The 22,543-nt window shown below is 40.8% G+C and overlaps 3 protein-coding genes across 3 annotated transcripts; 1 reads left to right on the plus strand and 2 right to left on the minus strand.

Annotated features, from left to right (window-relative positions):
- Positions 1–157: 157 nt before the first annotated feature.
- On the minus strand, positions 158–6,756 carry LOC311267563 (small ubiquitin-related modifier 2-like). The gene is made up of 4 exons (XM_084370693.1): positions 6,577–6,756; positions 5,103–5,234; positions 1,777–1,848; positions 158–909 (listed from the first exon to the last, which is right to left on the minus strand). The coding sequence occupies exons 1-4, from the start codon at positions 6,595–6,597 to the stop codon at positions 847–849; spliced, it is 288 nt and encodes a 95-aa protein (XP_084226819.1). The 5' UTR covers positions 6,598–6,756; the 3' UTR covers positions 158–846.
- A 667-nt stretch (positions 6,757–7,423) lies between these two features.
- nup85 (nucleoporin 85) lies at positions 7,424–14,731 on the plus strand. Its single transcript, XM_084372621.1, has 19 exons — positions 7,424–7,576; positions 7,976–8,066; positions 8,159–8,315; positions 8,445–8,515; positions 8,594–8,637; positions 8,778–8,847; positions 8,978–9,099; positions 9,291–9,425; positions 9,917–10,039; positions 10,242–10,373; positions 10,471–10,577; positions 10,685–10,768; positions 10,865–10,930; positions 11,166–11,317; positions 11,453–11,570; positions 12,089–12,189; positions 13,136–13,287; positions 14,185–14,283; positions 14,528–14,731. The coding sequence occupies exons 1-19, from the start codon at positions 7,544–7,546 to the stop codon at positions 14,624–14,626; spliced, it is 1,956 nt and encodes a 651-aa protein (XP_084228747.1). The 5' UTR covers positions 7,424–7,543; the 3' UTR covers positions 14,627–14,731.
- Positions 14,732–14,798: 67 nt separating this feature from the next.
- Positions 14,799–22,493, minus strand: gga3b (golgi associated, gamma adaptin ear containing, ARF binding protein 3b). Its single transcript, XM_084372622.1, has 17 exons — positions 22,410–22,493; positions 20,422–20,506; positions 20,265–20,340; positions 20,074–20,172; positions 19,855–19,978; positions 19,674–19,777; positions 19,488–19,568; positions 19,171–19,308; positions 18,847–18,928; positions 18,640–18,765; positions 18,270–18,518; positions 18,080–18,162; positions 17,836–17,975; positions 17,363–17,649; positions 17,046–17,215; positions 16,216–16,326; positions 14,799–16,111 (listed from the first exon to the last, which is right to left on the minus strand). Exons 1-17 carry the CDS (start codon positions 22,447–22,449, stop codon positions 16,001–16,003), a joined length of 2,106 nt encoding a protein of 701 aa, XP_084228748.1. The 5' UTR covers positions 22,450–22,493; the 3' UTR covers positions 14,799–16,000.
- Positions 22,494–22,543: the final 50 nt, after the last annotated feature.

Raw genomic sequence — 22,543 nt, forward strand, 5'->3', positions numbered from 1 at the left:
TGCAAAATGCTTTACGAGGAAAAGCTTAGAAGAAAAACGTGGTTAAACCTTTGACCTCCAGCTGGTGAAGATCTTATTCTTTCTCTGTATTTGTACTCTGGTCATAGTTGTATTTCTAGGTCAAACAATCACACTGGAAAGCCAGACAAAATTAGTGGAAGTTTGAAAAAGACAATAGCTTTATTTTACCAGGCATCTTAATAGACAATACAGTTGTTTATTTAACTGGAACATCTCTTCAGGCTTCCCAAAATTTGAAGCTTGGCCTAGTCAAATCACTAATCAAAACATTTCTCTACACATCCACTACCATATAAAAATGTATAAAATCAAATATTTTTTTCTGATGATAACAGAAAAACAAGTGACAATCCAGCCCCATTCCCAAACTGGGTATATAATTCACTAAGTGATAGCCAGTCCCAAAATAGTACACTGAAAGAACAGATTTGCTGGACGCTGACCGAGCCTATCGCCACAGCATTTTGATCAGTTAAGTCAGTTTTATTAATTCCCACTCTATGACCAGTCCTATCTGTCTGCAACCTCAGAAGAAGCCCTCCAAACTAGGAAGGGAAGTCCTTAACATTAACCACAAATACAGCATGAATGAACAAAACCTGAATTCAGGGTGATCTGGATGTGGCTTATGTACAAAAACAGAAAAGTAACAAGGGCAAGAGTGATAATACTATACAGCAGTTATGTGTAGCAGAGAAATGACGACTCCTTCTGCGTGGAATTCTGTTGAGACAATAGGACAAGTGGCAAAGAAGCAGCCGCTGTGGATTACAGGCTGGGAAGGTATGTTGTGTTAAGAAGGAAAATGGTGATGCATGTAGTCGATTAAATCAGGCCTCCCGTCTGTTGTTGAAACACGTCGATTGTATCTTCATCTTCCATTTCCAACTGTAAAGAGAAGATGGAAGTTAACGTTAAAGTTATGCACAATCTTTGCTACATTTCATCGCCAGTTGGTCTGCATCTTGTGTATTTATTTTCACAGATAAATTGCTTTTATTAAACAAACAGTGTAAAGTGACAGGAGTTATACTGTAGAGAAAGAGGGAGACGAGCACATGCCATGTCAAGATGTTGCAGTTGAATGATATGCACCTCAAAGCTGGCACCATTGTGACCAAACTAATCAGTCCATTTGGCTTTGATGACTGCAGTTTACATACACAGGCTTTGCATAGCGTCAGAGTAACGTGCAAATATCTGTATCTACTCCAGCCATTAACTTGCAGGAAGTATATTGGCATTCGTATAAAATGGCATATTCATTACAAGTTCGAGAATACAGCAACTATAATGTAGCTTTGTGTGCTCTGACAGCCTGAGGCTGCTGCATGCTCCCAATATCAGCATGTCCTAAACTGTGGCTTGCACAAAGACCTGGTGTATGTCTGGTTTCAGCCTACAGACATTCCTACCACACACTGCTCAATGAGGGCTGGACTCTTGTATATTTAACTTTCTGACTGATTTATTAGATTTGTGGGTGCCCGTAGACTTGTTCAGACACTGGACAGATTTGAGCTGTGCGTGGACAATATTGACTTCATATGAGCTTCCCTGTGAAACTGCATAGAAAAGACTGCATGAAATATGCATATTTTACTTGATAAGGACGCCTCAAATGCATCAGCACAAGTGATGACGCATGTGGAAGCCCATAAAGCATGCTTGACTCCACTATTAACCCCTGGCACAGTGTTCCTTGTGAGTGCGTATTGGGTATTTAAACATATTGTTTCAAGACTTCACACTTACCTGTGCTGGTGTGTCTGTCTCATTTATTGGCTGTCCATCAAATCTGAACCTGATTTGCCTCATTGCAAGTCCCTGGAGAGACAAACACACAAAAATATTGCTGTAAATCAAGTGTGTGTTGGAGCAGGGAAACATCTAAAAGATGCAGAGCGGGGGGCCGAAGGAACAGGATTGACAAACACTGGTGTATATGTTGTCTGATATGCACCAATATGAAAACTCTTTATTTACAGAACACAATGCAGAAAAAGATGCTTGGGGTAATTCACATTTTAACTTATCAATGAAAGAAAAGCATGTCATTTTACAGATACAGTTTATTGTTAAACTGTGAAATATCATTGCTCCACTGCACACATATCTTTGTCAGTGTTTGATACCCACATTTAAGGGGTCATTGCAAAACAATTGGGTGTTTATGTATACATTCTATGTATGCATAAATGTACAGCAGGTATGACACATAGGAATATCTGCTGATATATTGATATTGGAATGTGGGTGTTGGTGTGGGAGTGTTATATTTGTTTTTTACTATTGCTGAGTGGGTTAGAATTAGCACCAGTATAAGAACTATGACTTCTACTAACAAAACATTTTTAAAAATGCTGTGTTGCACATTGCAAAACAAAGTTAAAGTTGGTTTACACCAAAAAAACAAAACAAAACAAAACATACATAAAACATAGGATTGTTAACAAATACCCGAACAATAAATAACTAATATTTTGGGCGATACAATGAACAAGAAGGGGTTTTTAAAAATGTGACAAAATTAATTAAACAAGCTACAAAAAAGCACAAAATGGCACATGTAATTCTCTGAGCACATTTTAATGAAAATCTCTCCTCTCAAACCAAGAAAATAATACAGATATTATGTTTACAGTATTTTAAAGCAAGCCTTGTCTTGTTTAAGGCATGCCTGCTGAAGTTTGAGCGTCATACAAAAATAATGAGTTACACTGTCTGCAGTGAAACAGGAATAAATGAATAATGGAAAACATCTGGTTCTCACTGTAGTTTTAAATGAGCTGCATGACAAACATATCTCTTTTGCCCTGCTGGCAGTCTGACGAATAGACAATTTGGCGTTGTGTTTCCATTCTTCCAGAGAGCTGAACGCTTATTTGACTTTCAGATAAAGAGGAATGTCAGAGGTTGCGTTTCATTAGACGTGCTCTTCTTAACTCTTAAGTTCAGAATGTAAACTTTATCTGCAAACCTCAGGATTGTATTGCAGCCATAACAGTAAAGTTTTATGAACTATACTGGCACTCGTCCCACCGTCATTAGAATAAGTCAGCATTCCTGCATCCCATTATAGCAAGTAGCTTGGCGAAGGACAACTTCAGAAGTGATTTAGCTCTCAACTGCTGATGGAAAAGATGAGATATATTTTATGATTAACACGTGGAATCAAAGATGGACAAGCAGATAAGGGAGCTTGGTTTGAGGAATGAGAGAGAGAGGTACAGCCTGAGGCTGTGTTCAGCTATTCAGGGAAGATTTGCATCAACTCTGAAGCCTTACCTGCATACGAGCAGGAAGAGAAGAGAAGAGCAGCGCAGAGCAGTGCAGAGCAGAGCATTGCCAATAAATAATGAACAATAACTCTTGCAGTAGAAAAAGACTTAAAACGTGACTGTAATGAATAACTCTTTAATCAGTCTCATCTGTCTTTTACTTCAGTTTTGACCTTAAAGCATTAACTGTCAAAACTCTTCGACCACATCATCTATAAGCGCAACAAGTGGGGCTTTTAAATTGCATGGACATTACAACTTGTTTGCTTAAGGTTAAAACTTCACTAAAAATGTATAATGCTGTACAACAAAAGCTTACATTGCCCGTCACCAACTGCATGTGTGATAAGTCCGAAGGGCTGAGAATAATTACTCTCATAGCCTTTTATGGTCTTCAAACAAGATTGAACATGTGCATACTTCAAAGCTGTTGCTTCGAACCATCAAGCAGCTCCAATAATTATTTCCATATGATATAAATGCAGCATAACTTGACATGGCTCTTCTAATCCTTCCTCCATGCTGTCTATACAGCTTCCTCTTTTACATGGGTAAATAAGCAGGCTCTTAGTGGCTCAACAACACAAAAATATTCCACTCTGACCAGCCTTTTTAGTGGTATTTTGCATGTCATAGCAGGAAAAGCTCTTGTGTAACTAATTATGTTAATAATTACTACAATACATTCAGGTGTACCAGTTCTAGGGCGTGCTGACTCACTCGCATGGCTTACTGGGACACTTACGGATGGGAGCCATTGTTCAAATGTTATGCACTTTCACATGCAGAAAAAGTTTGTATGGTAGTGAATGGTGAGAGACAAAAGCTTCTGATCCTGTTTGAATTGTGCCATGAATTACACATATGATGTTTGTCAATTTACAAGATAATTTTTCAACTCGTGAAAGTCGCAGTTTGTCATTAAACTGATGAAATACAAGACTGCTGGGTGTGTAGTCTTTCTAATTACGTAATTTCAGTGTTGTGTAAGTGACGTCTTGTTCAACACTCACCAAAACACTCTCCTTTCACATAACAGTTGTCAATATGGCCAGATTTATTGTGATTTTCACCTTTATGAATAGTTTTTCTGTGCCATGGTGATGGCAACATATACTGATCGACACAGTGTAGTTCACCGAGCGGTTTTACACAAAACTAAGTAGTATTTTACTATCTTTACAACAACCTGTGACTTTCTTGACTTAAAAGTTGTCTTTTGAATTGACAAACATCATACGTGTCATTCTTGGCACAATTAAAACACAAATTAAAAAAAGGATTTGTCTCTCTTCCAATATAAGGTGTCATGGGGCACACTGGGCGGGGGCGGGACTTCGCCTCTCTATTGGGGAGGTGTAAACAGTTTAAAAAGCTGTCAGGCGGGCGGTTCCTATCTAAACAGAACGGACAACACAGTCTCAAAACTACAGCTCCATTAAAGGCAAATTCAGTGAAACTTCCAACTGTTTTCTATCTAGAATACTACATTGCTTACTCCTTTTGAGATTTGGTTGACAAGATCATCTTTTACAGCTTGAAAGCTTTTTAACAAAAGGAAAATAAAACTTACTGTAATATGATTACTTATTTTCATTGCCAGCATTTTTCTTATGGGCTGAAACTAAGCTAAACATCACAAAGCTACCCTCAGTTGGAACATTCACTTCACTACACATAATAGCTCCGCGCCCCTCAGTTTGGGAACCACCGCTTTAGGAAATAAACCTGTAACATCATCCTGAGTGTTCACACTCAATCAGTGATGGTTGCTGTGTGCTGATATAGATCCATGCCCACCTGTCTCTCGCAGTAGGCTCTCATGAGTTTGATGAGCGGCGTGTGTCTTTTGATCTTAAACTGCACTACAGACCCATCCTGACCCGCTACCTTCAGGTTTATGTGTTCGTTGCTTTCCGTCTTGACTGCTTCCTGTGGGATAAAGTGAGATGGAAAAAAAACACAGTTAACACGAGCCTCTGGCAGGCGTTGCAGAGCACTGTACGCCAAAACGACCAGACACAGAGACAGTTTCCTCCCTCAGGCTGTCACTGGGTAAAAATCCTGCAGTCCTTAAACTTGCAGTATATTGCACATATTAGTCTTAATTCCTCAATAATTATTTTTTTCTTTTAGAGTTAATGTTTATCATACTATTCCCTGCACATTGAGAGCAAAATAAATCAAAGTCAAACTCCTTGTTTGTGTACACATACTTGGCCTGATTCTGATTCTGATGAGGGGAACCAGAGATGGAGTAATTAGCTGATTAATAGGTTAGTCCATCAACAAAAGGTAAACTATAATTTGGAAAAAAAATATGCAATGCCATTCATTTCCTGGTTAAATCTTAACAGATAGAGAACTGCACGTTTCACTCTGTTATTGTTGTTATTACAACATATTAGTTTCTCAGCGTGTTACAATTTTACACCCAATTTAACAGAAGCAGCCACAGGTTAGATGAAGATCTATAGGTGCTTATTCCAGAGTTGATGGACTTAAAGTTTTAATTAAGGTAGGTAAGTTAGGTCATATATAATGAGAGACAACTGAGATATGAAAAACTTTTTAAAAAAGTATAACCCCAGGCAGATGTCCCTTTACAATCTCTGTTAACTTTTGAGCCGTTGCTGACAATTTTGCAATTGATACTGAAGATACTAAATCTTTGTATTAATTTAATGAAATTATTTATTCATGGGTTTAGCCAAAAGCAGATATACCATGTGGTTTATATGTAAATGGTTCCCGAATATATTTTCCAGAAAACGTATTTCAGTAAAGTTGAACATCTTCCCTGGGGCACATTTTGCTTTTGTTTACATTCTGTTCAGCGTGTGCAGAGTGAGCCACAGATCTACCAAGATAAAAAGAAAATACTGCGGTTTAGAGGGATTTATCACCACTGTGTATCACTGCTCAGTGCACAAACTTTCTCCCACTTGCACGAATGAACACACATACACATAAGCTGTTGGCAGCAGTCATTCAAACATGGAAACACACACTCGCATTGGTAAACTGAGGCATGCACTGGGGATGACACCAGCTGGTTGGCTGTGTGAGATCAAGCAGAAAGCGATCTGCGCGCCTGTGAATGCGCGTTCACAAACCTTCCGGTCTATCAAAGTAGGTATAGCTAGTAGTTGAAATGTAGCTCTCAAGTTTGGCAAGGAAAACAGAACACGTGAAAAATGTCCCTTTTTTTCTTTGAGCCCCTGCTCCACAGATCTGGTGAAATAAACTGGTATTGATGTGTGGAGACACTCACCTTTGGTTTTTCATCAGCCATGGTCACTCTTTTGGCGCTTCTCTACGCTGCCACACAAAGAATACGAGTGCGCGCACGTACTCGTTCCCGGTTAAATTATTCGAACCGAACGTGCGCGGCCACGAGACAATGCGCGTCCACAGCACCGGGCGGTGAGTGGCTGCAGGTCATCACGTGGTGGAGAGCGCAGTCTGGGCATGGGCGGGAGAGTCCCAATGCGCGTTAAAGAGACACTCAGTTACACGTGAACGCGCACAGCGTTATGTTTTCCTTTGTCAGGTTTAAAAAGGTACATTTATCTCACAACATACACCTTATCACCCTGCTTACCTCTCACCACGCCCTGCATTGTTCAGTCGTCAATATCATACAGCACAATACACATACAGGCTATGTTTGCACTTTTTGTTTTTCTTTTATTTAACCCTAAAAATCCCAGCGGCCATCTTGTTTTTCTGTCTGATGATGAAGAGCCACTAAAACTACAAGAAAGGACTACTTTTTACACCATAGTGAAAATGTGTATTTGGACAAGTCAGATCAAAACACTGATTATTACCAGTTTCTAGCAGAATTATTTGTATGCTTTGTTTGTACATGGATAAGAAGGAAAAAAAGACTATTACCATATGTTTGTGATTAATTTCTTCCTTCTTGTATGTGGATATGGTTTCACACAGCTTTAGAGTTTATGATTATATGTGTTGATTTACTTGTCAATTACGTATTTTGGGGGGTTATATACACGTATTACGTGACAAAACCAGCATGAGCCAACCACAGGAGATGGAAAAACAGGCAGAAGGAAGGGCATCCTTTTGACGTCATTACACGTGCGCCGTGAGGGCTTTCGAATGAATGACAGAGGCGCGTAAGCGGCACCGCACCTGTAGTTCATGGCGTGAAGTGTTTACAGCTGAATAGTTAGTCGTTTTATATTTTACCGTGGTGATTATATTGTTCCCCGATGGAGGAGGTAGACGTTGAGCCGGCAATCACCGTAAGTCACCGCTGTAGCCTAGTTTTGTCTCTTTTCTCCTACTGACTTGCATTGCTAACAAGCTAGCTAACTCTATCGCCACAACATAACTAATGTGTACTGCAGATAAGTTGAATAATTATACAAACCCAGAAAGTCCCATAACGTGTCAAAAAAGTTAAACACATTAAAGGCTAATCACAAAATTATTTAGGTCTTAAAATGTTTCAAATGTGTCAAAGTAGTAAGAACGTGATAGAAATAATGGCAGAATACTAGTTAGCGTTAGTTAAAAAGTTTTCTAACGCAAACTTGTTTCATGAGCAGTGTTTAAGTACTGTTTAGAAGAAAAGAAAAAAATTTGGTTGGACTGTTTTTCTGGATAATTTCAGTGTCTCTGCTTCTCCTCTTTAAATGCAGAACATCCCTGCAGCCAGTGCTGGGACGCATTTGGGATTTGCATGGGGACCTGGTGATATCCTGGTGTATGAGACCCTTTACAAAGCATCCGGTATGTGTAGATATCTATTCAAGCATCTTTCTTGCCTTTTGCATTCTCTTGCTTATGTCACACTATTATCTCCTTCTGTCCTCTATTTTCAGGTGCCAGAGGATCAGGATGCCCCTTTATCCATGAGGTCAGGAAAGATGAGGACATATACTCCCCCATTCTACGCAAACTCTTCAATGAGTCACATCACATCTTTGTCGGCCTGCAGACGATTGGAGAGGACCTCCCCAGCAAGAACAAAAAACCCCAGTAAGGCCAACTGATGGACAAATCTTCTCTTCCTGTGCATGTCATTGTCATAAACCTTTATTGCAAAAGTCAATGACGCACCCACATAAATTAGTGCATATCATGATTTGTCTCTTTCTTGCTCCTTAGATTTGTCAGCATCAGTAAAAACTATAGATCTGTGATACGCGCCTGTATGGAGGAGCTTCAGCAAGTTGCAGGTGAGAATTTTGAAATATAATTTGATATTTTAGTCCTCACTGTGATCACTCCTCCTGACCTTTTTCTCTTTTGTGCAGTTTCTACTAAAGTTGCAGATGTGGCGACACAATATGGAAATCAGGTATGTACTATGACTGTATGTGTATCCATGCAACAGCATGCAGAGACATTACATCCATATTGAAGAACTAGTTGTAGTAGTAGTAGTGGTTTGATTCCTTTGATATGGTACTAATTTCAACCTCTGTTTTGGTGTGACAGGTGTCCATTCTGTTGGCCATAGAACTGATCTGGAATCTGTGTGAAGTGCTGTTCATTGATGCTGCTCCAGGTTAGAGTTTGACTTTGTGCTTGTAGTTAACTCTTCGGAATACATTTTTATAATTTTACTTTGAGACTGTGAAAGCAGCCAAACAAACAAGTCAGTAACATGTATGTTTGTGTCTGTGCGATGTCCTTAGCGGGTTCCTTGTTGCTCCACCTCCTGGACTGGGTAAGGTTACACAAGGCTGATGTGGATGAGAAGGCCAGAGAAGTGCTGCAAAGTGAGAGCCCTGCTGAGCATCATGACTACTGGAATGTGGTAGGTACAACACACATATTATACTACAATAAAAACGTATGCACACCATCCTGTGATTTGGAGCATAGATGTTCTTTCACAAAACCACCATACAGACTGATCCTCCGCATTTCACTCTTCATCTGTATTTTGTCTGACACAGTGCAGTGTGAAAGCTCAGGTATCACATGTCTTGTTTCTGGGTTCTGCAGGTGGTGAGTTATGTGCTGCAGGGCAGGTTGGAGGAAGCCAGACAGATGCTGGTGAAGCAAGCTACCCTGCAGCCTGCTGCCAGGAGCATGTACAAGCTAATGGACACTCTGCTCAGCAAGATGCCTTTCTACAATGTAAGAACATGATTTAATATTCTTGATGTTCTGAATTGGTTCACACATGTTTTGATCTCAGCTGTAAATAAAATTATTTTTATTTGTCAAGTGGAAAAGATGTGCAAAACATTATACGTGGCTAATTTGTACTGCTTTATTTCAAGCCAGTTTCGAAAAACACACAAGGTAGAGAAAAATTATTAGAAAGGCATATTGTTTTGTTTTTATATTCCTTATTACCTAAATTCCTCTTAAATGTTTATTAAACATAATGTGTGCTGGTGTGAGATAACATGACAAAATGGTATTGAATCTTGTGTATTTTGCTCACGCTGTAGATAGGAAGACACACCAGTTTCTGCCTGCACTCCTCCCTCCCTTCACATATATCATACAAATCTACTATTTATGTTCTGACACCACAGGCGTGACTTTTGCATAATTCAAACTAGCTCACAAACCAAACAATGGAGAATTTCATCTCTGAACTTTCTATGATAATCCTTCAGCCTGGTGGCACACAGACGCTGACAGAGTTTGATGTGAAGTGGAGACACTGGCACGAGGAAGTGGACCGCTGCCTGCAGGACAACTCATTTGCCAGCAACAAACATCTGGAGGTCATCTGCAAGGTCAGTGAGCCTTGCTCCTCAGTAGACCAAGTCCCATTTGTAGTGTTTTGCAATGAAAAATCCTGTTTAAGAAACTGGAATGTACTATTTTGTTGTGCACCTATACTTCCAGATAATTGTGCATGTATTGGACTGTGTGAGCTTGTAAATCCTAAGTACTTATCCAACACCTTATCCCACCTGTTTTTTCATATAATTTTAGATCCTAGTGGGGGATGAAGACACTTTGCTGGAGCACAAGGACCTGCTGAGCACCTGGTACCACTTCCTGGTCACAAGACTGCTTTTCTGCCACCCCACAGTCAAACCCACTGAGTTACACTACTATGCACAGGTCTGTTACACTAACCTCAGCTGCACCACTCAGCATTCATACTCACTGCTACAACATTCCTTGTTATTTACTGTTTTATTTATATGTTTATTTGCAGTCATGTATGACGATGTTTCTGGACTCGAGGAGCGTCCCAGAGCCCCTGGATAGCATCTTACTGGCTGCCTTTGAGTTTGACATCCATCAAGTCATCAAGGACTGCAGGTGAATACATCCATCTGTTCATACATGTATACTTATGTGTTTATGCCTTAACAACCCTAACCCTTTAACACATTGCTTCCTAATTTTCCCCCCATGTGTCTCCTCAGCATTGCTCTCAACAACTGGTGGTTTGTGGCCCATTTGACTGATCTTTTGGATCACTGCAAACTCCTCCAGTCTCACAACCTACAGTAAGAACTCTGTTTGTGCTTCAATCTGAAGATAACAAGATTACACTACACTACTCATCAACATTTACCATGCCATTCTGATTTGTGTGTGTTCAGCTTTGGCTCCAACTTGCGAGAGTTTCTCCTGTTAGAATATGCTTCGGGCCTCTTCACTCATCACAGGTAAGGTTATCTAAGGCTCAGTTTGCTAATTTTTCATATTGTATTGAAAGTATGTTAATTAGTGTATCTAATTTCTTTGTAAATTAAGGTTTACAAAAAGTATGAACAATTGTTTAGTCTTTGCCTTTTTTTGTATGATATAACGTTTTCATAACTAATAATTCACTCATGATTGGTTCAGTGCTGTAGAAGGTGTATCTTACGGGATGCTTTTGTGTGTATATGTGTGTTAAAGTCTGTGGCAGTTGGCCGTGGACTACTTTGACCACTGCCCTGAGTTTGGCCGTGTCTATCTGGAGCTTCAAATCGAGCGCGTTCCTTTAGACACGGAGCGCAAAGCACTCAAAGTGCTCAGGATCTGTGAGCAGAGGCAAATGTCCGAGCAAGGTGACACTTTTTGTCTCTCAATCCTTCTCTAGTTCTTTCACATCCGCCCGTGTTACAATACAAAGACATCAATACAGTTGTGTGTTTTTCCAATACGGTAGGGACTTAAACCTGTCATTTCTTGTCTTCTTACAGTGCGGAGTATCTGTAAGATCATGGCTATGCGAGCCTTAAGGAACAACAGACTGGGCTCGGCTCTCTCCTGGAGCATCAGGGCCAAAGATGCTGCGTTTGCCACCCTCATTTCAGAGAAGTTAGTTCCTTTAACAGTACACTTACTCTTTAACATGTTTCTAGCACTATTGGTGGCAGTTATACAACATTTGGTATAATCTTCAAAGAAACCCAGCACTGAGAAGGGCCTTCTGAACTTTTTGCATGGTCTTTTTCTTCTTAATGTTGTTTTTACCATGGATTCCAAAAAGTAACCTTTCTGCAGGCATTTTTGAAAACACTTGATTCTGTAACATTAAACAATGACATCCTCCTGATTCATAGATTTAAGATGTATTTTGTGAGATTATATTCTTGAGTAAATCACACCTAAAGACAACAAAAGCTACTCATTTGTCCTGCTGCGTCATGTTTGTTTGCTTTGCCATTATTGGGATGATAATCTTTTTGTATTGTGTGGAGGTATTTTACAAAACAGAAAAAGCTGTGTGAACAATTACACATGGCTTATTGAAGACAGATCAAGCATTGTAGTCTATTTGAGCCTGCTGGTCTCCCTGTGAAACCACTTTGTTGTGTGGTATGTCTGTTTCTCAGGTTCTTACAGGATTACTGTGCCAGAGGGACCTTCTCTGATTTGGACCTGATAGACAACTTGGGTCCAGCAATGCTGCTAAGCGACAGGCTTACTTTCCTTGGTATGGACACAGACACACAGACACACACACACACACACACACACTCAACTTGTGACTTAGCCCTCTCACAAGTTAAATTCACACATTAAGTGAAGGAACATTCAGTCAGGGCAGATTGTCTCCTGGACTGCTTCCCTTATCGTCTCTTTTAGGCTCAGTCACATGAGCCTTAGACACAGAGACATGAGTGCACACAGAGATATAAATAAAGCTTTGAACTGCTTAATGCAACAGCATGTGACAGAGTCTTTTACTGGAAGAATATCTGTACAGAGATGAACCATTTATAGATAAAGTACAGTACATTTAAAGAAAGGGCAGAGCTCTAACTTAAGGTCGTCTCGCCATCCCAGGGACGGAAAAAACTTTGTCAGGGAAACTGAAAAAACGAGTTTTGGGACAATCACAGGATGGGGGTGGAAGGTAGACCCGGGCTAAAAAAAAAATATATAACTGCAACACTGCTGTCACACACATACTGACCAATGGCCACTCAGCAAGAAGATGAACTGTGACAGTGGCATGTGATCAGACAGATGGCCTTCTCACAAATGCATAAGCCCATTTTTATAATGTAGTTATTAATTTAATTTTACTGTAGAAAAACATCTGTTTAATCGGGACAGCCAGCTTCTCAGGAGAGCTCAAATTATATTTTGGGCAGTGGTGGAAAAAGAGCCCAGGAAATGACTTTTCTATAGGTTTTGATTTAGTATAATCTCTACTGTAACTCTGTTAGTCTGTAAAATGATTTGTGTGTTTATTAAGAAGTTATACAAAGTTCATGACCGAAAGTGTTTGATGTTTTATTGCTGAAAACAGCACATTCACATAGTCTCTGTTTGATGGGTATCAGTGATGTCTGGAGCGCTGCAAGTCGTAGTCAAAAAGTAAAAACATGGGTCGGCATTGCAGTGTGAAAATGTTGCTCTCCCGTCGTTCATAGGGAAGTATCGTGAGTTCCACAAGCTCTACGGAGAGAAGCGCTTCGGCGAGGCGGCTAAGCTGCTCCTCTCCCTCATGACGGCCAAGATCGCCCCCCGGAGCTTCTGGATGACTCTGCTGACCGACGCCCTGCCACTGCTGGAGCAGAAAGAGGTCGGTCACCACAGAGTCTTCACTATACTGTGGATTTGGACAAAATGTATTTTATTATAATCACAATATATTGGTTCAGTGTAGATGTACAACCAAGTTACATTAAAATATCAGACTGATATTAATGGTTTTTCTGCAGGTATAATAAAGCTGGCATTGTTAGATTACATCCCCTGTTCTGATTTAGATGGATTGATAATTGAGACAACGAATAATGCTAAATATGTATATTATTTCGAATAATGTTGATATTTAATTCTTGATTAATCATTTGGTGAATAAACTATCAGGAAAGAGTGAAAATATTCCAGAGCTTCAGGTGACATCTTCAAATGTCTTTTTTCTTGACAGGCCCTTATTGAAGTGTGTAGGAGAGGCAAAAGTCCACATCAAGTTTTAATAGTTGGCATTACACCAATGAAAACACAATTTCAGTGTGACTAGATATTAGTTGTATAGCTTATAAATAAAACAGGATGTGCTTTTAGTCTGATAAACATCCGTCTGATTTACAGCAGATTGTCTATTTATTTGTGAATATTCCTGTCCGAGTCTAATCGTGTACGACAGCTTTATGCATTGCCCTAGATAGACTAGATAATAAACATGTATCCGATCATGCATTTTCAATTTCAAGTTTCAAGACAGGTCATGCCTTTCTTTTGGATTCTTTGGTCAAAATGTATTTTACAAAGTGGTCTTAAGTGGTAATGTCTTTCATGTTTTACAGAACAGAGACAAGCTGTTGTCATAACCTTTCTATTAATACATTTGCAGTCCATGTTATTGTGTAAGATACAGGGACACAGAATGTATTAACTAAAGCAGAACCACAGTGCTCTGTAAGACGTGGAATGATTTCCCTAAAAGTTGGCTTTGTTTGTTGATTTATTTCAGGTGATCTTCTCAGCAGACCAAACCCACGAGCTGATGTTCTGTTTAGAGGAGCTCACCTCACTGAACACCAGTGCTCCCGGCACAGACAGGCCCATGCAGGTAAGAATGTCCTCACACAGCCTTAATCCTGCACAGGTGCTGCTATTCATTGTGAGACTGTTTGCCTAAAGTTTTTTCAGCCAGGTTTGTACTCAGTAAAAGCTTTAGTCTCAGCCGCTGTTGTTTTATTTACAGTCTCAAACTCTTAGTGCTGTAAAGTGTATTCTAACTGCGATACGAGAATCTGCTGCAATGTTTCGTTCAAACCATTTTGCTCCTTATTTGAGTGAATTTGTCATTTCAGGATGAAGACATTGAGCTGACCAAAGTGGAGCTCCTGAGACTCGCTCTGGCCAGGAATCTGGCTATGGCTATAGTCAAAGAGGGAACTGTAGAAGCATGAACGGTGACTTTGAAAAGAAAGGTTTTCTTTTGCATTTTTGTACTGTACATAAAATTCAAGTGATCAAAATGTGTTCTTTGATAATAAAACACTTTTCATGGTGTACTTTGTTTTAAAATCTGACTTCTGGTAATCCTGTATTTGACAAGTAAAAAAAAAAAGACTCAGAATATCGGACATCGGAAATATTTATTTTTTTCATGCAGCGAACACATGGCACATCATACAGTATGTACAGACCTAACACGCTCCCAAAATCTACACGTCACATGTTCACATAACTCGTCATACGTCAAACAATAGGTACATTACATACTATGTACATTTAACACACACTTCTGTACATCTCACACGATGACAAGTTGAGGACTGATCGGGTGGACTGATTTATGTAAATCTTACTCACAGCACAGTTCCACTCTATCCCACTGCTGCACACTGCAGTTATTTGCCTGGTGACAGGCCCTTTTCGAGCCACTGAATTAAGTTTAAATTCAGATTTTTTCAGTTCACATTTTCAAGGTTCAGTGATGCACTGAAATTCTATAACAGAAAATAATAAATGACAAATATACTCCCAATACTGTCACTGGTAGAAGAGAGAAGAGAAACGTCTATAAATAAAGAACAAATATAACATTCAACATTTTTGGTCCACTAATCTGAAACGGGGCTAAATAAAGTAGAACACCTGATAAACACAAGTTACTTCACCATGTCAAAAATTTTGAAGATGAAAGGAGTTTGATGGTTGAAATAATCCTAATAAATACATGAACAGTCAACTATCTTCCTGCAGCAACGACAATGTGACCGTACTTTTTACGAACGGACACATTTTCCAGTTCAACTCCATCCTAGGTCCAAATTTCTGGATATGTTCAAGTATATTTTTCAGTGGGCGGAGAAAGCTCTCAGCCAGAGGAATAAATAAAAGCACGACCGTTGTTTCTTAGGCGCCGTTAATTTCTTTTAAAAGACTTTGTTAATGCTGTAGTGCATCCTGTCAGCGCGAAACTGAGCGCCAATGCATCGATTATTTACAGTACATTCAAAACTTGTATTCATCGTGGGGAGAATCCAGTGAAATATTTATCTCAATACCATCGGCCTGTAAACATCACGGTCTGTCTTATATGCCAGTGTATATCTTTAGTTTGTTAGCAATCTGCAGAAACGTATACAAGCACTGTATAAATAAGTGTCTGCTGTTAATAGCGTCTTGCTGCCAGTATTCAACAAAGGCCAAAACAAATGAACAACTTTAAGGAATGTGAAGCTGAATATCTGCTCCTTTCTCTCTGGGATGAACACAACCTTTCATGGAGTGTGAACCAGTCCGTCCCTGCTGGGCCGTCGCAGGCCTGCACTCTGCTATAGATGACCCCACGTCTCTTGTTGGGGGAACTGGTCGACCTCTCCAACCTCGTTGCACAGACGATCTCCGAGCATGAAAGCCAGCTTGTAGCGCAGACGCACCTTCTCCTGTGAAGACGCACACACACAAAGATCATCAGCTGCCTGCTATGATGCGTGGCTTCAGAAATTCTTTGCGTTTTGTGAATTTATGTCCTTATTATGTCACCTACTTTTGTCGGATTAGCCAGCAACATGATCTGGGTGATGGAGGCTGGAGGTAGGATGGGGTTAAACGGTGCCAGTTCAGTTCCTGATGGAGGCTGCAGCTTCACCTTCATTGACTGGTGGAGGATGAAAGGGAAGAGTCAGCACTGGATTTTGATGCCTTCACTAAAGGATAAATCCACTTTATTTCAAGTCCATCTTTTTACTTTACACTGATGTAAACGATGGGTGGGGAATGGTAACACAAATAAATTGTGCACTAAAAGTACTTTAACTGTGGAATATACCCTTTTGTCCCTGAACATAAAAATGCATTTTTCATTTCAATGAAGAAAAAAAAGCCAGATGTTAGTGTTGGTATTTCGTCTTACATTGAAATCTCGTTAGAACGGACCTCTTTACAGTCAGTATGGAGAGGAGGAATGACACAAGTACATAATGGTATGTAAGTATTGTTTCAAAACAGACTTGAAAAAATGTGAATCTACCCATGACACCCAACAAAGATCAGGCAGAGGCAGGACTTAAACTCCTGGACCACCAGGCCTCTGTCACTATGACGTGTCCCATATTAATGTTTCTATCAGTAAATTACTGTATTAAAAATGTGAATTATTAAGGATTTGTTTATATTCTCATTCACAACTACAGTATCATACACATTTGGCCCATAATAAATAATGAAATAAGAAAGCATGTTCATTAACTGTTTGATAAAAAACCTGATAAAACCTTTAGCAGGTGAGGGCCACAGCACGGAGCACTGAGGCAATAACAACAGCAAATTAAATAACATATCAAAAATATGCATGAACAGAGGATTAATTGTCTCTACCTTGGGGACAGCAGCCTGCAGTACCACATTGTAAACAGGCAGGGGCGCTGTATTGAGCATGGACACCACCATAACCAACACGTCAGCTCTACCGGGGGGACAGTCGGACGCAAAGTTGAGGAGCATGCGAACGCCGTCCTTATCGTAGGCCGTCACAGGCAGCACTTTACCTGAGGACGGATGGAGCACAGCCAATCAGGAACAGGCAAACACGAGCTAATCCCAGAATGTACTTCCAGCATTGTATTTCATCATTTTGTCATCAACCAGTAAGACCCATCAATTCTTGTTCCCTCCCTCTTCTCTCCCGTCCTTACTCGGTCTGATAGCCTCCAGAGGGACGTGCACGTTGCTCAGGGAGACGTCTGTGGCTCTGGCCGGGCTGCCCTGGAGGGGAGGGTGGCAGGGGGACAGAGAGCGGAACAGCGGGCTGCCCGGGGCTGAGCCCAGGCTCTGGGCTTTGGCATGGATCAGAGCAGGAGAACCGGGCATGGTACGCTGGAGAAGAGCGGGTGAGGAGGGAGAGCCCTGTCCAGGTACGAGGCCAGGTACTGCCGCAGGCATCCCAAAGCTGCTTCCTCTGGCCGTCATCTGGCTGGACAAACTGAAAATAACACTTGATTGATTGCTGTGGGACCTTAAAGCACTTCGGACTGATCATAAGTTCAAAACAAAGTAGACTATTTAAACAAACCTGTCAAACTGTCTACAAACAAGGGCGCATTGAGAGCAAATGCTATAGATTTACAATTAAAACATGGAGAGAAAAACAGTTTAGATGACTCTGTACCTCTTGTGATCTGAAAAGCCCATCATGGCAAGGTCCTGCAGGTTCTGGAGACTGTTTGTGGCAGCAGCTGGTTCAGCTGGGGCCACCACTGGACCTGAATAGGCTACACTGCCAAACAAATCCACACCTGAAGCCGGAGCCTGCAGAGGAGGTGTGGAGACAAGATAATTCACTTTCTTCCATTACATGTTGACTAACGAGCTGCGATTTGGTAAAAGTTGTTCAAAAACTATTTGAAATGTACCTGCAAGGACGTCCACTGATTGGACAATTCATTCAACTTGGGTTTTGATTGGCTGCTCAGAGAGGTAGGGGGGTCGTTCAGTCCTAAAAGAAGGAGAGAAAGAGAAACAATCTTTAATACTTTATTCGCATAATTTTTTGGGTTGGGAATTGTTCCTTGAACTCAACAAGTCACCCTGGGGATGTACTACCTAGAGACAGCAGCTCATCATCAAGGAGGGAGAGAGCAGTGGAGGCCTTGTCAAGTGGGGGATGACTCGGGCTGCTGCTCTGACTGCCATGCGAGCCGGCGAGGCGTTTGGGAGGAGGAGGCAGGACAGGGATGGGGGAAGCTGTGGGATTGGTGGAGACAGGATTTGAGGCCTGGAAGGGAGGGGGGGCAGGTTGAGGGGGGCTTGGAGTGTCAAGGCCAGCAAGGTCGATCAGTGTATCTGTGGTCTCTGTTGAGTGACACAAAGAGGAACTAATGACACGATGGCAAGGATATCTGAAGCCAATAGCAATCATGATTTTATGTAAAGCACAAAAACTTGTGCATTATAATTAGGAAATGTCTCTCACCACTCTCATCGTGACCAGCTGTAGATCGAGACTCTTCACTGTCACCGTTTATAGGCTGCCCCTCGACGATCTTCTTATAGGAGTTGATGACCCTGGAGAGGTCATCGCTGGCCTGCAGGATGTCACCTGACGAGTCACAGTTCAGCGGTTACAGATCGTGCACAAAATGTTCCTTCTGATAAAGAAAAAAACAGCAAACTAACAAACCTAAACTGGTGTCATTGTCCTCAGTCTCAGTGGCCATTTTGAAAGCAGCACGCCTCAGCTTGTCACACCGCTCGTAGAGTTCCTGAGAGGAAGCACAAAGGAGGCGCTGTACAGTTTAAATGCAGCTGTGCTGGCAGCTGGTGCTGTTGGCATCTCAGTGGCTAGTTAACTAGATTACATTTGAGTTGATCCTCTCCAAATATTCCTACGTTTGTTTATCCCTCTTTGATGTCAGGAGAAACTATTCCAGTCTCTTCCATGTATTAAAATTAAATAATTGATTAATGTTTAGCATTTCATTTGCGCGAGCATGTGGTCACACACCTTAATGATCTCCCTGTCTGACTCTGGCGAGCTCTCTTTGTTGTAGTGGGACAGCATCTCCGTCAGCAGCTTGACGTTGATGTTCACCTCCTCCAGTGTGTTTATACGCTTTGTAACCTTGTGCACTCGTGCCTCGTCCTGACAAAAACAAGAAACAGTGTATTGTACACCACACATTAAAACAGTCATGCCACATATGAGGAATGCTATCACATAGGCAGGCACTCAAGACTAAGAGCAGCTCAGAGGTAAATTTGAAATTAATATGATTGCTATGTTAAATATTCAGCGAGCAGTACAGTTCTGACATGTCTCACCTCTTTCACCATGTTTTTGATTAGTCTGTTGGCTTCCTGCAGGTCCTCTGGATTTTTACTTCGAAGAAGCTCAGCAAGCAGCTAAACACACACACAAAAACCACAGAGTCGTGTTTCATTCACTTCAGAGGATATTACGTTGACACTTTATACACTTTATAATGAAAAAACACATGGAAGTCTTACCTTGCCCATGTCCTCATTGTCAAACACTGGATGTTTGGGTCTTGTCGGAGGAGAAGGGATCAGAGTCCTGTCCAGCGGTAACTCCGGGTCACGCGTCACGAGGCCTGGTGAAGAGAGTAAGGACATGATTAATAAGACTCATTCACATTCCACATGCATTATTTGAATCAGCTCAACACACCCTGTCTTTTCAGCGTCTGGTAGGCTTCACCGATCTTGACCTCATTAGGAAAAGCCACTGTCCAGCTGTACATCATCTCTACGATCTTCAGCTTCACCTTCTCAGGTGCACTGTCCCCCATGTACTGGAAACAAGAGGTGATTAAACAGAGGTTGGATAGTCGGACATACAGTCGAGCCCACTTTGTGTGAAATATAAACCTTTTTGGAGACTGCTCACCTTCGGAGACACAACTTTAATCAGCTCATTCAAAAATCTGTATTTTCCGACTTCATTATGAAACCTTCTCCCGCAGTTCTTCATGCACGCTTCCAATACCTGCGCGAAAAATCGTTGCGATTAAGTGTTTGCTTCAGTCGCTGAGAAAAAACGCTGCTTGCTGACATACGTAGAGTTGAAGTATTTCTTACTGTCAGAGCCTGAAGAGCTTCCCATTCTTGTGGCGAGTGGATTTTGTGGACGAGGAGAGTTACAGCTATTTGGGGACTGCAAGAGGAAATTCCAGATGAGAAACGTTTTTCTGAGGTAGCTCACAAAATGTTTTTTGCGAACATTTCGCAGACATACCCTTCCAGCTCCTTGTTGATCTGATCACAGAAGCCTATGATGTACTCCCAGTCCTCCTGTCTGTTAGTTGGATGGGTGGCTTTATCTGTTAGAGAAAGACATTTGCACACATTTACACTAACTTTACTGGTGTGTTTGAGAAGCTTCCCCAGTGAATATGGCTCCCTGTGAATCTTGGGACCAACATGACAATGCAGTATTTGTTAACATCCTTCCTCTTTCTAATTACGGATGCACCATGGTGGAGGAAGTACTCAGAATCTTTACTTAAGTGAAAGTACTAATCCCACACTGTAAAAATACTCAGTATCAATTAGAAGTCCTGCATGGAAAATGTTACTTAAGTGAAGTATGTAAGTATAATCCGGATAAGTTAAAGTATTAAAAGAGACATATTTTTGATTGCTGTTGTTTTCCTTTTCTTCATTGTGTTTTACAGGTTCTTGTGCATGTAAAAGATCATGAAAGTCTGCGTCCACAGGAGCTCCTCTCTCCCAGAGAAAACATGGCCCTGAGGTGCCCGAAATGCCTCGTCAGCAGTCCTGCCTCTAATTCCACGACTTCTTGATCACTGTGTCACCATGTCACACATTTGCATAATTTATGCCTATATTCACAGCCTTAAAGAGAGAGCAGTGTTTTAGACAGAGGGGGAATACAGTGCTGCAGCACTGGACAGTATGAGAAAACTGATGTGTTTTTTGAGCATTAAAGCATGAAAATATATGCTAGTATGACCCAAAATAATATTATGAACCTGAAAATGAGCGGAATATGTCTCCTTTAAAAGTTAAAATACTCAATGCAGAAACATTTCCCTTGTGTTTGCATTATATGCTATTAGATTAATATTACGCTGTTGAAGTTAGTTGAGGTGGAACTATTTTGTCAATTATTTGGTGTGTAAAAATGTTGAAATGTCGTCACAACAGAGCTGTCACGATACTGAAATTTTATCTTCAGTACAATATCTAAAGTGAATATTCAGTACCATGTTCGAAACCACAGGGTAAAGCCGACACAACATTGAGGGAATAAAACTTCAGATTGCTATAAAAAGATAAATATAACAAGGCATGTGTAGTCTACTGTGTGTTGACAACAACAGCATCCAAGTTCATTTACATCTGGAGAAGATGGGGCTATGTGGGCACCAGAGTGCTGCATGTGTCAACACACTGGTGGATAGAAAAGCGACAAAACGCAGCTGTTACTGGTGTAACGATACTGCAAAAAATGAGTATTGAAACCATTTCAAATATTTAAAATCGAAGTGTATCAATATTTCAATATTTATGACAACACTAAGTCACAATTACCCAACGTGACACAGTCCAGACCTCAGAATTACTGATTAATGAAGTTATTTAAATAATTTAAAGTAAAAGCAGCACTTCAGAACATCCCATTTAATAAACTCTATATGATTTGTATGTAAAAATCTGTAAAGTAAGTAGTGACTAAAGCTGTCAGATGACTGTAGTGAAGTACAAGGTACAATACTTCCCTCTGACAAATAGCCGAGTACAAGTAGAAAGTGGCACACAATGGAAAAACTCAAGTAAAGTACAAATGTAAGTACAGTACTTGAGTAAATGTACTTAGTTACATTCCACCACTGCTGGTGAAGTGTTCATTGTGTTGACAGTGCTGCTCATTCATCAATCACAATCTGTTTTCTGTCCACCAGCAGCACGTATGAATCTGTGCACATGGACAGCTATCTGTAGAGCCTAAACAATCACTGCACACACTGAGCTGTCACTGGTAACTGTGACCCAGACAGTGTATATTAAAGCTCTCCACCCATCCTGCTAATGATGCAGACAGCAGACTGTCAACCAGGACCCTCTATGAATCAGCTGAAAAGCGGCGATCAGTCGCACTGACAGCTTCTGTACTGACGGATTTACTGCCCTGCCACCCAGACCACTATATCTAGCTAATTATCACATTATTTAATTCATAAAACGGGATTAATCACTCACTGAGCCAAGATTCAAGCGACTCCCCTTCCTGGTACGCCATAGCACTAAAAACATCGCGTGATGTCACCAGTGTGCGCGTTAGCGTAAAAAAAAGTGCTCCGAATTATTTTGAGAAAAAAACAAAAACAAAACCC

Source organism: Pagrus pagrus (assembly GCF_965226575.1).
Source record: "Pagrus pagrus genome assembly, chromosome: 13".
NCBI classification, from domain to species: Eukaryota; Metazoa; Chordata; class Actinopteri; order Spariformes; family Sparidae; genus Pagrus; species Pagrus pagrus.

What these genes read in the sequence shown, in the direction of transcription:
- nup85 (XM_084372621.1), top strand. Translation starts at nt 7,544, where the DNA reads ATGGAGGAGGTAGACGTTGAGCCGGCAATCACC. An exon ending in GTTCATTGATGCTGCTCCAG is followed by an intron (nt 8,848 to 8,977) that starts GTTAGAGTTTGA and finishes CGATGTCCTTAG; the next exon opens with CGGGTTCCTTGTTGCTCCAC. An exon ending in ATCATGACTACTGGAATGTG is followed by an intron (nt 9,100 to 9,290) that starts GTAGGTACAACA and finishes TGGGTTCTGCAG; the next exon opens with GTGGTGAGTTATGTGCTGCA.
- LOC311267563 (XM_084370693.1), bottom strand. Translation starts at nt 6,597, where the DNA reads ATGGCTGATGAAAAACCAAAG. An exon ending in TGGCTGATGAAAAACCAAAG is followed by an intron (nt 5,235 to 6,576) that starts GTGAGTGTCTCC and finishes TTTATCCCACAG; the next exon opens with GAAGCAGTCAAGACGGAAAG. An exon ending in AGACAGACACACCAGCACAG is followed by an intron (nt 910 to 1,776) that starts GTAAGTGTGAAG and finishes TTCTCTTTACAG; the next exon opens with TTGGAAATGGAAGATGAAGA.
- gga3b (XM_084372622.1), bottom strand. Translation starts at nt 22,449, where the DNA reads ATGGCGTACCAGGAAGGGGAGTCGCTTGAATCTTGGCTCA. An exon ending in GGCTTTTCAGATCACAAGAG is followed by an intron (nt 17,650 to 17,835) that starts GTACAGAGTCAT and finishes TGTTATTTTCAG; the next exon opens with TTTGTCCAGCCAGATGACGG. An exon ending in TCTGGAGGCTATCAGACCGA is followed by an intron (nt 17,216 to 17,362) that starts GTAAGGACGGGA and finishes ATCCGTCCTCAG; the next exon opens with GTAAAGTGCTGCCTGTGACG.